This window comes from Carcharhinus amblyrhynchos, chromosome 4 (assembly GCF_965287045.1).
Source record: "Carcharhinus amblyrhynchos chromosome 4, sCarAmb.v2.hapA, whole genome shotgun sequence".
NCBI lineage: Eukaryota > Metazoa > Chordata > Chondrichthyes > Carcharhiniformes > Carcharhinidae > Carcharhinus > Carcharhinus amblyrhynchos.
The window spans coordinates 126612904-126629206 of NC_137327.1; the positions used below are offsets into that span (position 1 = coordinate 126612904).

The window sequence follows — 16303 nt, forward strand, 5'->3', positions numbered from 1 at the left end:
GGCCTTGTGTGGGATCTTACGCACCTCAGGCGGGCAAGGCGATGGTGCATGGGAGCCTTTTTGAAGGAGACAGGTCTGCCAAATTGGGGAGTTTCCCTACTCAATTTATCCACGCACTTCAGGAAATCCAGATCCTTATAGGGAATGCCACAATAAAGAGAACCTTAAGATCATAAGAAATAAGAACAGTAGTGGACTAGACCACACAGTCCATCAGTCCCACTCCACAATCCATGTCTGATCTGGGGCTTCAACTCTATTTTCCCGCCCACTCCACATATCTCTTAATTCCCAAAGGGACCAAAAATCAGTATTTCCCAGCCTGGGGAGGCAATGATGTGGAGATGCTGGCATTAGAATGGGGTGCGCACAGTAAGAAGTCTCACAACAACAGCTTAAAGTCCGACAGGTTTATTTAGTGGCACAAGGTTCTGGGACACTGCTCCTTCCTCACTCACCTGACGAAGGAGCGGCATTCCGCAAGTTCATGCTACCAAATGAACCTGTCGGACTTTAATCTGGTGTTGTGAGATTTCCCACTGTGCCTACCCCAGTCCAGCGTCGGCATCTCCACATTATTGTTCCAATGGTTCATTTGTCCAAACAGAGGAAGGTTGTGTTCAGTAGACTTTTGAATGGCTTGCTATATTTTCCAGCCCCACCCCCTCTCCCTCCGTTTTGGGATCGCAACATTCTGCGCACATAAATAATAAACGAGTCAGCAAACGAATGGAACTGATAATGGACCAAAACTGAGATCGCCGGCGGGATTTTACAGCCTCACTCATCCCAAAACCCGTGAAATCCCGCCCGAGGTCAACAGACCTTTCCATGTTCCGCTCCTCGCCTGCTCCGATTCCCATTGCGAGTGGGGCGGTAAAAATTTCCTGTCTTTATGGTGAGGTGCTGAATGATATATTTATTTATTTTGTTTATTAGTGTCACAAGTAGGCTTAGATTAACACTGCAATGAAGTTACTGTGAAAATCACCCAGTCACCACACTTTGGCGCCTGTTTGGCTAACACTGAGGGAGAATTTAGCATGGCCAATGCACCTAACTCACATGTCTTTCATACTGTGGCAGGAAACCGGAGCACCCAGAGGAAACCCACGCACACACGGGGAGAATGTACAGACTCCGCAGGCAGTGACTCAAGCCAGAAATCAAACTCAGGTCTCTGGTGCTGTGAGGCTGCAGTGCTAACCAGTGTGCCACAGTGCTCCCACATTAGCACAATCCATGCTTGAGGTGCTGAATGATTGACATATGTGTATATATACATATATATGTGTGTGTATGTGTGTATCATGTATGTAACATGTAAGCAAACTAATGACCTGGACTTGGGTACACAGGACATAATTTCAAAGTTTTCAGATGGCATGAAATTCAAAAATGTCACAGTGAGAAGGATTATGCCAGGATGGAAACAAACTGTTGAAATGGGCAAATCATTTCAACACATAGTAACATGAAGTGATTCATTTTGGTTGAAGTAGAGGCAATTTAAAATGACTGGTACAATTTCAAAGGGATTAGAGTTGGAAGGTAACGTAACAAAGAAACCTGGAGGGTTAAGGTGTGCAAATGTTTGAAGGTGGCAGGACACATTGAAAAGGTTGTTTGAAATAAACCTATGGGATCTTTAGACCATAAGACCATAAAAAATAGGAACAGAATTAGGCCACTCGGCCCATCGAGTCTACTCTGGCATTCAATCATGCCTGATATTTTTCTCATCCCCATTCTCTTGCCTTTTCCCCATAACCCTGATCTCTTTATTAATCAAGAACCTATTTATCTCTATCTTAAATACACTCAATGACCTGGCCTCATTCTGCAGTAAAACGTTCCACAGATTTGCCACTCTCTGACTGAAGACATTCCTCCTCATCTCTATTTTAAAGGATTGTCCCTTCAGTCTGAGGTTGTGCCCTCTGGTTCTAGTTTTTCCTACTAGTGGAAACATCTTCTCCACATCATCTCTATCCAGGCCTCGCAGCATCCGTAAGTTTCAATAAGATCATCCCTTGTTCTTCTAAACTCCAATGAGTACAGACCCAGAGTCCTCAACCATTTCTCATACAACAAGTTCTTTATTCCAGGGATCATTCTTGTGAATTTCCTCTGGACCTTTCCCAAGGCCTGTATGTTCTTCCTTAGATACAGAGTCCAAAACTGCTTACAGTACTCCAAATGGGGTCTGACTAGAACCTTATACAGCCTCAGAAGTACGTCCCTGCTCTTGTATTCTAGCCCTCTCAACATAAATGCTAACATTGCATTGGCTTTCCTAACTGCTGACTGAACCTACACATTAACTTTATGAGAATCTTGAACAAGGTTTTGATATGGTAAATAAAGGCAGGTATGCTAAACCTTCACGAAACATTGGTTTGGTCCCAGCTTGAGGGCCAACTTTGGGCATGTTTAGAAAAATGGCAAAGCCTTTGAGAGGCTACAGAGAAAATTTACTAGAATAGCACCAATAAGGAGGAATGTCTGCTAGCTGGTGAGACCATAAAGCTGAAACTGTTTTAGACCAGGGAAGGTTAAGAAGAGATTTGATGGAGATACTCAAAGCTTTGAATGATTTATGTAAAGTAAATAAGAAACAACTGTTTCTAGCAGCAGATGGGTTGATGACCAGAGGACACAGATTTAAGGTGATTGGCAAAGGAACCAGAAGCAGAAATATGTTTTTTTACACAGTGAATGATTTTGATCTGGAATACATTGTCTGAAAAGGTGATGGAAGCAACAATGACTTTCATAAAGGGAATTGGATAAATACTGCTACCCTCATTCATTATTCCTGAAAAGACATTACTAAGTGAAAATATGCAAAAAGAAAATCACTTTTCCATAACAAAGTTTGTAATAAAGGTGGATTAATTCCTGTCTTATCATTTTTACATTCAAAAACTTTCAGCTGCCTTGAACTTTAACTGTCCCAAATATCCTCTTTCAAATTACTAAGACCATAAGATCATAAGACACAAGAGAAAAATCAGGCCATTTGGCCCACCAAGTCTGCTTCGCCATTCAATCATGGCTGATAAGTTTCGAAATCCCGTTCTCCTACCTTTTCTCCGTAACTTTTGATCTCTTTACCAATCAAGAATCTACCTATCCCTCAATGATCTGGTCTCCACAGCCTTCTGTGGCAATGAATTCCATTGCTACCTTACTATTTTTAATAACTTACTGCTCATTCTTCTTACCTTCCTACTCACTGCTCCTTTTGCTCCCTCCCTCTTGCTCTCTCCCATGCACTCTGCTGAAAAACTCGCTTCCTCCTGCTCACTGCTTCCCTCTCCTGACCTCCTTACTCCCTGCTGCTCACTCCCTGCTGCTCACTGCCCCTCTCCCTCTCCTTTGCTTCTTCCCTTTCACCTCTGCCTTTCTAAGCTCTCACTCAAAGCAGATGAAATTTGACATGGAGGGGGACAGCGATAAGGAAACAATGTGAGAGTGAGAGAGGTAGCGAGCGAAGTCAGTATTGGGAAGCAGTGACCAGGAGAGGATTGGGAGAGGGAAGCGGCAAGCGGGAGAGGAAAGTGGTGTGGGAGAAAGAGCAAAGGCATCAGGATAATTGATGAGCGAGTGGCAACATATTTAAAAACAGACTGAGCGTACATAGTTACAACACAAATCTTGGAGCGTGCACTATAGCTGCACGTAAATAAAATGAAAAAGAACAGTGATTGGGGAAATTAGTCTAAACTGGTCTTGTATCCTTTAAAGTGGAACACCAGTAAAACGGGGAAGTAAAAATACTAAAAATGATCTATTTTCCTTCTGGGAGAGAGCTGTTTTCAGTTAAGTTCCACTATTCAAGAACTGCGCTGAGATAAAAATATGCTGTTAGAATGCACTTTAAGTGGGGATACCTGGAATTCAAAAGGAAAATTTACAAGGTTATGGGAAATGAGCAAGGAAATGGGACAAATCACATCAATTTTTCAAAGAGCCAGTAGTAGCACAATCGAATGAATGGCCTCTGTCTATGTTGTATTATCAGGATCTGTCCATCGCAGGAGATGCTGGACTGCACACAGGATGTATGTCATTCTAAATTAAATATTATCTATTGAGGCCAGTTTGTGAGTGGTTGTCCTTTCCACAGCTGGCACAGATGTATAGCGTTGGCTCAGGGTCATCTGATTTTTGTTTTCCTCCCAGCAGACTCTGTTTTCTGTCATCTGGTCACTCCTTTTGCCTTGTACTTTTTGCACACCATTCCTGATTGTCTGATTATCTTGTATTGATTCTTCCAAGAGGTAAATGTTGAAGAAAGGCAAGTTGGTGGAATGAGCAGAGAGGTGGCAGATGAAGCTTAATGTGGAGAAATAGAACAAAGAACAAAGAATATTACAGCACAGGAACAGGCCCTTTGGCCCTCCAAGCCTGCACCAATCTTGCTGCCCGTCTGAACTGTCCCCTATTCTTCCAGGGACCATATCCCTCTATTCCCGTCCTATTCATGTATTTGTCCAGACGCCCCTTAAAACTCATTATCGTATCCACTTCCACTATCTGCCCCAGCAGTGAGTTCCAGGCACCCACCACTGATTAGAATTGTCGGCATCTTTAAGACTTGAATAGCAGGTTAGCTGTAAAGACTTGCATTCTAATCAGTAATCGGTAAACTGTCTGTGCTGTTATATGTTCTGTCTGAGGTCAGAACTCTCTATTCAACTGACCAAGGGGCAAACCCCGAAAGCTTGTGAGTTTACTATCAAATAAATTGGTTGAACTTAAACCTGGTGTTGTCAGACTTCTTATTATGTCAGGGTGCCAGACACACCCGAGTTACTTCAAGACAACTTCTCATTTCATAGAGTGACTGATGTCGTTTCTGGCTTCTTGAGTTGACACAAGTGTTCTATTGATAAAACGCGGGGAGGGTGAAATGATGAAGTATTCCTGCAAGATCCCGCCCCCACCACCACTGTGGAATATAGGAAGCTTGGGGAGTTGGTGTCAGTGAAATTCACCGCTTGTATATTTCCATTTGGCTGCACATCACAAACAGAATGACAAGTGTCCTTTGAAAATGTATTAAGGTTGCAGTGGCGGGGGGATTGTATTACACTAGGGGGCTATCTGGTTACCCAGTGAAATCGATAGTCCTGCTTCATAAGAGCAGGAGTTACTGGATTGCTGTGGGTTGGAGTTGCCAATGTATGTGTATGTGTGTGACAGAGGAAGGGACCTATCAGACACAATCTCTCGCACAAGTAACTCTTCTGTAAACCATCCTCTGTGTAACTGTAAACCCTCCCTCCCTCCCTCCACCTGCTGTCTCTGAAACTGTAAACTGCATTTGCTGTTTGTACATATATTTCAAACACACACACACACATACACAAGTGTTCATTTCCAAGCCAATAAGTAAACCGCCTACCTTTGGACCAGGATCAAAGTCCGTGTTGCGGGGGGAAGAAGCATGGAGAAGTCAGTGTTAAACTGACGACTTCTCCAAAAGCCCAGCTGCTTCGCAAACAATGCTGAGTTGCACTGCGTGGAAGAAATCTCAATCCCACACACAGCAGACTTGACAAGACGCAGGGCACAGTTGGCAGTTCCTCTGCTGCCCTCCTCGCCACATTTACTCTGGCCGACTGCCTCTTGGATTGCAGTTAACACACTCTGGAGTCTGGCTCCGAGGAAGCAAAGTTGACCCTTGCCAGTTGCTGGGAACGGGGAAGAGGGAGAAGATGAAGGATTTCGACAGCGCTCAAGGCTCAGCGTGGCTGCTGTTCCTCGCGGTGATCTTACACAGCGTGGCCAGAGTGGCAATGTCAACAGCCATCATCAACGTGACCCACTTCTCCCCCACCGCCAACCGGACAGTGACCAGCAGCATGCCTGGCGTTTACGGCAACAACTCGCCAGTCAAGGCAGTCAGAGGTGTGATTGGGATCCCGAACTCTCGGGACGCTCTCGCCTGCGGTAAAAACATTGACTTCAATGCCAGGGAGGCACCCTGGATAGCTCTCGTAGCCAGGGGCAACTGCACCTTCGCAGAGAAGATTAAGAATGGACAGAGCAGAGGGGCTGCTGCTGTTGTGATCTTTAATGAGGCGGGCAAAGGCAATAAAACCTTCATCTTCTTGCATCATGGTAAGAACAAAGACACTCTCCTATTCATCCCAATGCTTTAGCATTATTTACTATGAATGAAATGATGACAATACTGAATAAAGTTAATTTATTAGTCAGGTAAGGCTTGCATTAACACTGCAATGAAGTTCCTGTGAAATTCCCCTAGTCGCCACATCCCAGCACCTGTTCGGGTCAATGCACCCTAACCAGCACATCTTTCAGAACGTGAAAAGAAACTAGATCACCGGGAGGAAACTCCCACACAGACACGGGGAGAACATGCAAACCCCACACAGACAGTGACCCGAGCCAGGGATCAAACCCAGGCTTCTGGCACTGTGAAGCAGCAGTGCTGACCACTGTGCCACCCTGCTGCTCAATAGTTTCATTTTCATAAAATAGTTTCATTTGATAGAACTTTGATGTGAGCTGACAGTTTCTAAGCCTGGGTGCTGCTCCCAAACTCAACTTGCCCGTCAACTGAATCCCAGATTCCAAATCTTGTTCAGCTCAATGTTTCCCTGCTGCCACACTTGCCAATTTTCCTCTTCTAACTTTCCTCCTGGCTGGTGGTTCTCAGGACTGTGATTCTTGGGCACATCTCAAAACTGTTCTTCCTGTAGAGAAAGAGAGAATGGAGAGAAAGGATGTGAATGCAACTAGAGAGGAGATTCGCCAGGATGTTGCCTGGGCTGGAGTGTCTCAGCGACAACAAGAGGCTGGAGCTGTTTTCCAGGAGCAGAGAAGGCTGAGGGGGGACCTGACTGAGGTGTACAAAATTATGAGGAGCATTCTGATTTGATTTGGTTTGATTCATTATTGTCACATGTATTGGTATAATTGAAAAGTATCGTTTCTTGTGCACTATGCAGACAAAGCATACCATTCATAGAGTACACGGGGAGACAGAAAGGAAAGGGTGCAGATTATTGAGTTACTGTCATAGTTAAGATACAGAGAAAGGTCAACTTTAATATAAGATAGGGCCATTCAGAAGTCTGAAGGGAGCAGGGAAAAAGCTGTCCTTGAGTCAGTGACTTCAGAATTTTGTATCCTTTGGGGGGTCCTCGATTATGCTAGCTGCTTTTCCAAGGCAGCAGGAAGTGTAGATGGAGTCAATGGACGGGAGGCTGGTTTGCATGACAGACTAGACAAGATAATTAGGAAGAAACTTTTCCACTTATTAGAAAGACTAATGGAGAAACTGGAAAAGTGGGGACTGTGAGAATTCAGATTTTCATCTGAGCTGGAAACTCATTGACACGTTCACACTGGGGAGAGGCCATTCACATGCTCTGTGTGTGGGAGGGAATTCACTCAGGTATCCCACCTGTTGAGACATGAGCGAATTCACACTGGGAGGAAGCCATTCACCTGCTCTGAATGTGGGAAGGGATTCAGTGCTGTAACCAACCTGCAAAGACACGAGCGAGTTCACACAGGGGAGAGACCATTCAATTGCTCTGTGTGTGGGAAGGGATTCACTTACTCATCCCACCTACAGAGACACCAGGAGATTCACAATGGAGAGAAGCCATTCACCTGCCCTGAACGTGAGAAGGGATTCAGTTATTCATGTAACCTGCTGAAACACCAGCGAGGTCACACTGGGGAGAGGCTGTTTAACTGTTCCGTGTGTGGGAAGTGTTTCAATGATCCAACAATTGTTGGGGTCATAGATTTAAGGGTTGAAATGGGATTTGAGGAAAAACTTTTTTGCCCTGAGGGTGGTGGGAATCTGGAACACCCTGCCTGAAAGGGTGGTAGAGGTGGCAGCCCTCGCAACATTTAAGAAGCATTTAAATGAGCACTTGAAACACCATAGCATACAAGGCCACAGACCAAGTACATGATGGGATTAGAACAGACGGATGGGATTTTCTGGCCACGCTTACCTTAAAACCAGAAAATCCCACCCAAAGTCAATGGACCTTTGTATAGTCCACCACTCCCCACCAATTACAGTTCCAGGTGAGATGGGAAAATTCTGGTCAATATGTGTTTGTCATGGATATGATGGACCTCTTTTAGTGCTGTAAAACTCTATGACTATGACTTTACGAGAATATTCAGATGCCTCATCTTGTTGAGCCATTCATTTGGAGCTTAGCTGATCCATGTCTCAATTCCATTCATCCACCTTTGCTCCCGAACCCTTGATAGCGTCGCTGAACAATAAGCTTGTGTACAAAGTTAAGCAGGGTGAGATTTTGAGTTTTTGGAGCATATCCCAATTCTATTTGCACCCCAGCATCCACAAATGATGCAGTCCCAGCAGGGGACTCACTGATTGAAATCAGCAGTACGAAATGTATCTGACTGTTCTGACACGTAGCCCAGGACACCTTGGCAAATTATAGAACCATCATAGTTTCTGCTGGGGTCAATCAATGATGTGGATGTGCCGGCGTTGGACTGGGGTAAACACAGTAAAAAGTCTGACAACACCAGGTTTAAATCCAACCGATTTATTTGATAGTACACTCACTGGCTTTCGAGGTTACACCCTTCGTCAGGTGAATGGAGAGTTCTGGCCTCAGACAGAGCATATAAAGCACAGACAGTTTACAGATTACTGATTAGAATGCGAATCTTTACACCTAACCTGCTGTTCAAGTCTTAAAGTGGCTAACAATGTGAGTGGAAGGAGCACTGATCACAGGTTAAAGAGATGTGCATTGTCTCCAGACATTACAGTAAGTGAGGTTTTGCAAACCCAGGCAAGTCATGGGGGTTACAGATAGTACGACATGAACCCAAGATCCCTGTTGAGACCGTCCTCATGCGTGCGGAACTTGGCTATCAGTCTCTGCTCAGTGACTCTGCGCTGTCATGCGTCGTGAAGGCCGCGTTGGAGAATGCTTACCCGAAGGTCAGAGGCTGAATGCCCATGGCCACTGAAGTGTTCGCCAACAGGAAGGGAACAGTCTTGCCCCTTCCACTCACATTGTTAGCCACTTTAAGACTTGAACAGCAGGTTAGGTGTAAAGATTCGCATTCTAATCAGTAATCTGTAAACTGTCTGTGCTTTATATGCTCTGTCTGAGGCCAGGACTCTCCATTCACCTGACGAAGGGGGTAACCTCGAGTATACTATCAAATAAATTGGTTGGACTTAAACCTGGTGTTGTCAGGCTTTTTACTGTGTCAATCAATGAGGCAGAGATCAGCTACAAACCACCAGCCTTCCTGAGCTGTCTGGTGTATGCAATCACTAGCTGAATCGGTTAAACTATCAGGCGAAGTAGATTCTAATTAGAATATTACCCGCTGAATTTTATTCAGTTTTGGATTGTGCATTTACTTGAGTGGGACCTGCCAAAATGTTCTTTGCTGTGACTGCACAGTATTATTCCCAGAAGATTATCCGTGACTGCTCTGTTAGTTTGACTGTAGGAAAAATGGCAATTTATTGATGAAGGAATTTATATTTTGAAAATCTACAATCTACAATGCCTTCTCCCCACTGGTGTATCTGCAGAAAGACATGACATCCACTCACTAGAAACACTTGACCTGTTAGAATTCCTGGACCTGGGGATATTTGGATGAAGTGGATGGGTGCCTGTGCCAGTAACACGAGGTACCCATTGTTTCTTCATAGTGGCATTGGTCCCAATGGACCAATTGAATTGGCCCCAGTGCCTTGACATCTGCTGGCCTGGGGACCTTTTGTTAGGGTGCTGTATAAATTGTTGTTGTCCATATTCTAATTTGCAGCAAGTCCTCTTCACCTCTGTGCATACTGACCTCCGCCAGTTGCCGCTCAAGTGCCGCCTCAATTTTAAAATTTCTCCGAGGCCTTACCCTGTCCTGTAACCTCCATGATGTGGAGATGCCGGTGTTGGACTAGGGTAAACACAGTGAGAAGTCTCACAACATCAGGTTAAGGTCCAACAGGTTTATTTGGTAGCACAAGCCACTAGCTTTCGGAGCGCTGTCCCTTCATCAGGTGAGTGGGAATTCTGTTCACAAAGGGGACATATAAAGACACAAACTCAATTTAAAAAATAGTGTTGGAATGCGAGTCTTCACAGGTAACCAGGTCTTAAAGGTACAGGCAATGTGAGTGAAGAGAGGATTAAGCACAAGTTATAGAGATGTGTATTGTCTCCAGCCAGGACAGTTAGTATGATTTTGCAAGCCCAGGCAAGTCATGTGACATGAACCCAAAATCCCAGTTGAGCCTCCTCATGTGTGCAGAACTTGGCTATCAGTCTCTGCTCAACTACTCTGCTCTGTCGTGTGTCGTGAAGGCTGCCTTGGAGAATGTTTACCCGAAGATCAGAGGCTGAATGCCTGTGACTGCTGAAGTGTTCCCCAACAGGAAGAGAACACACTTGCCTGGCGATTGTCGAACGGTGTTCACGTCACACTATCTGTAACCCCCACAACTTGCCTGGGCTTGCAAAATCTCACTAACTGTCCTGGCTGGAGACAATACACATCTCTTTAACCTGCGTTTAATTAACCCTCTCTCCACACACATTGTCTGTACCTTTAAGACTTGATTACCCTGTTAAGACTTACATTCCAACCACTATTTTGTAATTTGAGTCTATGCCTTTATATGCCCTGTTTGTGAACTCCCACTCACCTGATGATGGGACAGCACTTCAACTTTTTACTGTGTAATCTCTCCAGCCTCTCAACATTCCCAGAACTTTTTTAGCTTTGACTTCTTGATAAGTCATTACCGTCCCATTTTAATTGCATCGTCATTGGTCGCCATGCCTTCAGCTATCTAGATCGTAACCTATGGAATCCCCTCCCTCCACCTCTCTTTCTTCCGTTAAGACAATCTTCAAAACCTACCCCGCTGTCTTTGGTCACTTGGCAGAACCTGTCCCTATGTGGTTTGGTGTCAAATTTTCTTCCTGTAAAGCACTTTGTAACATACTTAAGTACATTAAAGGCGCGAAATAAATGCAGGCTGTTATTGTTGTTAGCAGGCTCATGTGCAGGCCTTATCAGAGTCAGGTTGGCTCCTCTTTCAGGAGGTAGGTAAATAGGGGAGTGAAAAAGGCACATTGGCCCACTAGCCTTTATTAATCAAGGTATAAATTACAAAAGCAGAGAGGTCATGATGGAGTTGTATGGAACTTTGGTGAGGTCACAGCTGGAGCATTGTGTGCAGTTCTGGTCATCACATTATAGGAAGGATGTGATTGCAGTGGAAGAGGTACAGAGGATATTCACCAGGATGCTGCCTGGAACGGAATATTTAAGTTATAAAGAGAGATTGGATAGGTTTGGGTTGTTTTCTCTGGATGTGGAGATGCCGGCTTTGGACTGGGGTAAACACGGTAAGAAATCTCACAACACCAGGTTAAAGTCCAACAGGTTTATTTGGTAGCAAAAACCACTCGCTTTCGGAACACTGGCTGTCCCTTCACCACTCACCTGATGAGCGGGCTGCCAGTGCTCCAAAAGCTAGTAGCTTTGGCTACCAAATAAACTTGTTGGACTTTAACTTGGTGTTGTGAGACTTCGTACTTTGTTTTTTTCTGGAGCAGAGAAGACTGAGGGGCAACCTGATTGAGGTGTCCAAGATTATGATGGGCATAGACAGAGTGGATAGGAAGCATCTGTTCCCCTTAGCTGAAGGGTCAGTCACAAGGGGATACAAGTTAAAAGCGAGGGGTGGGAGATTTAGAGGGATTTGAGGAAAAACATTTCTACCCAGGCAGTCTGGAATGCGCTGCCTGGAAGGGTGGTGGAGGCAGGATGCCTCACATCCTTTAAAAAGTACCTGGATGAGTACTTGGCATGCCAGAACATTCAGGGCGATGGCCAAGTGCTGGCAAGTGGTATTGGGTGGGCAGGTCAGGGCCTTTTATGCGTCGGCGCAGACTCGATGGGTCTCTTCTGCCCCGTAGTATTCTGTGACACAGAAAATAGAAGCAGGAGTAGGCCATTCGGCCCTTTGAGCCTGCCTCACCAATCATTTTGATCATGGCTGAGAATGGCACTGGTTAACCAAATAGATCCCATTTCTGGTAGGCTAGTGGTAGCAGTTTTGAAGTGCAAAGGATCAGCCCTTTTTCCAAAAAGCGGTTATTCTGCTGATCTCTTGGCTGCTTTAGGAAAACCAGCCTTTCCAAATGTGGGGCCCACGTTCACCACTTGGCAGTGTTGGGGGTGGGGAGTGGTGGGGAGGGGGGGGGCAGTGGAGACCAGCTACCAGAGACAGAACTGGCAGCAATTCTGCAGGAAGGCATCTTTCTGCCGATGAGCCATATCTTATATCGGCAGAACAGAAAGAAAGAGTCATTAAGGCACAGAAGGAGGCCATTCTGCCCGCAAGTTTATGCTGGCAGATGGACTGACTGCCAAACACCAATTCATCCAGAAATGATTGGTGCCCAGTGTAGAAAGATTCCATCACAATTTCTGCAACCACGAATATCCATCAACTCTGATCATCCTAGTTTGCCAGAATTCCTGAAATTCTCTGGAACTTTAACATCCCAATTTGATTGGGAAATGTGTGGAAACTGGTGAATCATCGAATCCCGACAACGTCACTTTATATTTAGGGTGGTGTGGCACAGTGACACAGTGGTTAGCACTGCTGCCTCACAGCGCCAAGGACCCAGGTTTAATTGCCAGCTAGGACCATTGTGGCGGAGTCTGCACATTCTCGCTGTCTGTGTGGGTTTCCTCTGAGTGCTCTGATTTCCTCCCATAGCCCAAAGATGTGTGAGTTAGGTGCATTGGCCATGCTAAATTCTCCCTCAGTGTACATGTGCTGGAGTGCGGTGACCAGGGTGACAGTAACCTCATTGCACTACTAATGTAAGCCTACTTGTAACACTAATAAATAAACCTAATGGTGAAAGTGCAGATGGAAATGTACATTAACAAATAATGAACCTAGTTCATAAATGGTAATTTTGAATAAGTTATTTCTCGCGTTTTCCTTCTGCATCTCTGGATGAGAGATATGAACAACCAACATTGAAGTACACCAAATAATTCTCAGAGTTTTGGATTGAACTTACATTTCCAGATGGGAGAAGTTACATTGCGAGGGGTGAGGAATTTCATTCCTTGGTCATAAATTTTTCTCATCCCCTCTTCGTACACATAGAGAAAAATAGCAAAATATCACTGATGTTGGAAATCTGAAATAGATGCACAATAGGTCAGCAATACTCAGCAACTTAGGCAGTATTGGCGGAGAGGGAATCAAAGTTCATGTTTCAGATTAATGACATTTCATCAAAACTGGCAAATGTTAGACATGTAACAGGTTTTAAATAATTACAGAAGTAGGGCAAGGGGGAATGGGAGGAAAGAATAAAATGGAAGGTGTGTGACAGGGTAGAAGACAGAAATGATAAATGGCAAAAGGAATGATAGTGCAGAGTGCAGGACAGCGAAGATCTGAACGTGGTGTTGATAGACAATCTAGGTTCCTTAGATCTACCTAAGCTGGTCAATGGAGTTTCAAAATGATGAGATCATTGATACTGCTGGTGCATCAACATATTGTCCTGGTGAATCCTATCCCAGCTCCAGATATGTTTTGTGTGCATGGAGGTGAGACAAATAAGGAAGAACATTAGCAGAAGTATGTCCTTCCTCGTTCTTTCAATATAGTCTATATTCCACATTTCCCACTTCTGAAAAAGCAATTTTTTTTTGTATATTTAACATTCCTGTACTAAATTGGGTATCTGCTATTCCTTATTTATAAAAAGATTGAAATTTGTTTCCAAAGTGAAACATAACCCCAATATTCTTATGAAACTTGCCTGCAAGAGTGGTTTCTGGTGTTGGAACATGTACCTTGCAAAGATTGTTCACCAACCCTCTGACATCTGATTTTATATCCCCTGGAATTTGGGCAGACAACTGAACATGAACCGATCATTTCCCAGCCCATCACTGACGTCATCTCTGCAGGAGATCTTCTACCATAATGACCTCCAACCTCACAATCCACTTGTACCTCTTTTCACACAGTGGTGGACCCATCATTTCAGCTTCTCCTTGAGCTACAGGACTTATTTTTCCTATTGCAATTCTTTTTCTTCTCCATTATCTTCCCAACTAAGTCTATGACTCTTTCGATGTGCTCTGACACTTTAACAATTTCCAGTTTCCTGGTACATAGAAACATAAGGATTAGAAACAGAAGTAGGCAAATTCAGCTCTTTGAGCCTGTTCTGCCATTCAATTAGATCATGGCTAATCTCTCCCTGTCTCAAATCCACCTCCCCACCTGTTCTCCACTTCCCTTTACCCCTTTTTTTATTGGCAATATGTTTATCTCCTTCTTGAAATCACTCCACGATTCAGACTCCACCGCGCTATGGGACAGCAAGTTGCACAAACTCACCACCTTTTGCCAGATGTCGTTCCTCCTCACCTCAGTTTTAAATCTACCGCCTCTCAACCTACACCAGCGATCTCTTGTTCTAGATTGCCCCATAAGAGGAAACATTTGGTTTACATTTACTTTATCAATCCCTTTTAAAATTTCATTTATCTCGAACAGATCCCATCTCATCCTTCTAAACACCAGCAAGTAAAAGCCCAAACTGTTTAATCTCTCTTCATAGATCAAACCCTTCATCCCCAGAATCAACCAGTCCCAATTGTCTCCTTTTCACAGCAACTTCATTGCAGTGTTAATGTAAGCCTTGCTTGTGACGAATAAATAAACTTTTTTTACTCCTGCTTCTAGTTTCTATGTTTTAACCAACATCAATAAATAAAATTCTCCCATTGCTGATTCAGAGATCTTATGGTGTGCAAATTGGCTACTTAATTTCCCTACATTACAGAGGTAAGCTATTTCGTTGGACCATCAGTTGTGAAATATGCCTTCTTTCCTTCCTTCCTTCTTTCATTTTTACTCTCACTCCCTCTGTCTCAGTTCCAAGTAAGTGCTTCAGAACGGTATATGTATTGTTCTGTAAAGTGCTTTTGCAATAAATTGGTTGATAATTGAACTTGGATGTAACCATAACACAAAGAAAGAGACTTCTATCCTTTCACAGTGGGCCTTGCCTCGCAAGGAATAATAGGCCCTATTTTTAAATTGGTCACCATAACAGCACTTTGGGTGGTGTCAGAACAGAAACCTCATTGTGATATTGAAAGCAGACAAACTGGTGATTCGTTGCTTCATATCACAAAGCTGACGGTAAGTCAACATATCCAAGGAAAGTTGAGGTTATTTAAACTTACTACTTTTGCAAATTGGAAGCGAGGCAGCTGACTCCAGTAAATAAACATTACAATAGGATTTTATGACAGAGAATGGTGAATAATAGTTAAATAGAACAGACCACATTTCAACAGACCTCTAGAGACATTAAAACATGCATTTTTGGATTAGAAGCCAACAGCAGAGGACTGGGGTGGCATGGTGGCACAGTGGTGAGCACTGCTGCCTCACAGTGCCAGGGACCCAGTTCAATTCTGGCCTTGGGCGACTGTCTGTGTGGAGATTGCACATTCTCCCTGTGTCTCTGTGGGTTTCCTCAGGGCGTTCCGCTTTCCTCCCACACTCCAAAGCTATGCAGGTTGGGTGGATCGGATATGCTAAATTGCCCCTTAGGGTGGGAGTTTAGAGCCTCGCTCGCCCCGAAACTGTAAAATCCGGCTGGAAATCAACCGATCTTTCCAAAATCTGCCTCTCACTAGCTCTGATATCCATGGCAGGCAAGACAGTAACATTCCAGCCTTAGAGTCCCATGATGTGTAGGTTAGGGCGAATAGCCATGATAAATGTGCAGGGTTACAGTAATCGGGCTTGAGTGGATGCTCTGTCAGAGAGTCGGTGCAGATTCGATGGGCCAAGTGGCCTCCTTCTGCACTGTAGGGATTCTATGAATTGTTGAAAAGATTGAGTAATAATGTTAACTAAAGCTGCTTCAAACTCTATACAATTCAGAGGATCCTGGGAAAAGGAATAGCCTTGAAAATAGGCCCTTCCTGCAATGTATAATTTGTTGGTGATTGAAAATGGTGTAAATCTAATCTCCACAAACCAACAAGAGTGCTTTGTCTGATTGAGCTTCTGAACTAGGATAACAATGGCTCTTGTAATGATGCAAATCCTTTCATAATGAGAGAATGATTACTGCTTATGGAGGAACAATCAGAATGAAGGAAATTGATAATCTACTCAAAATTAGAGAAGATAAAACTGCTAGTCTAGATGGATTGTATC

The 16303-nt window shown here is 44.1% G+C and overlaps 1 protein-coding gene across 1 annotated transcript in view; it reads left to right on the top strand.

Moving 5' to 3' along the window:
* Positions 1 to 5447: 5447 nt before the first annotated feature.
* The window catches only part of rnf128b (ring finger protein 128b), a 141279-nt gene continuing 130423 nt past the window's right edge, over positions 5448 to 16303 (top strand). The window contains exon 1 of the mRNA XM_080187828.1: positions 5448 to 6132. Within this exon, the coding sequence (XP_080043954.1) occupies positions 5727 to 6132 (406 nt within the window). The 5' untranslated portion in view covers positions 5448 to 5726. The remainder of the gene's footprint in view (positions 6133 to 16303) is intronic.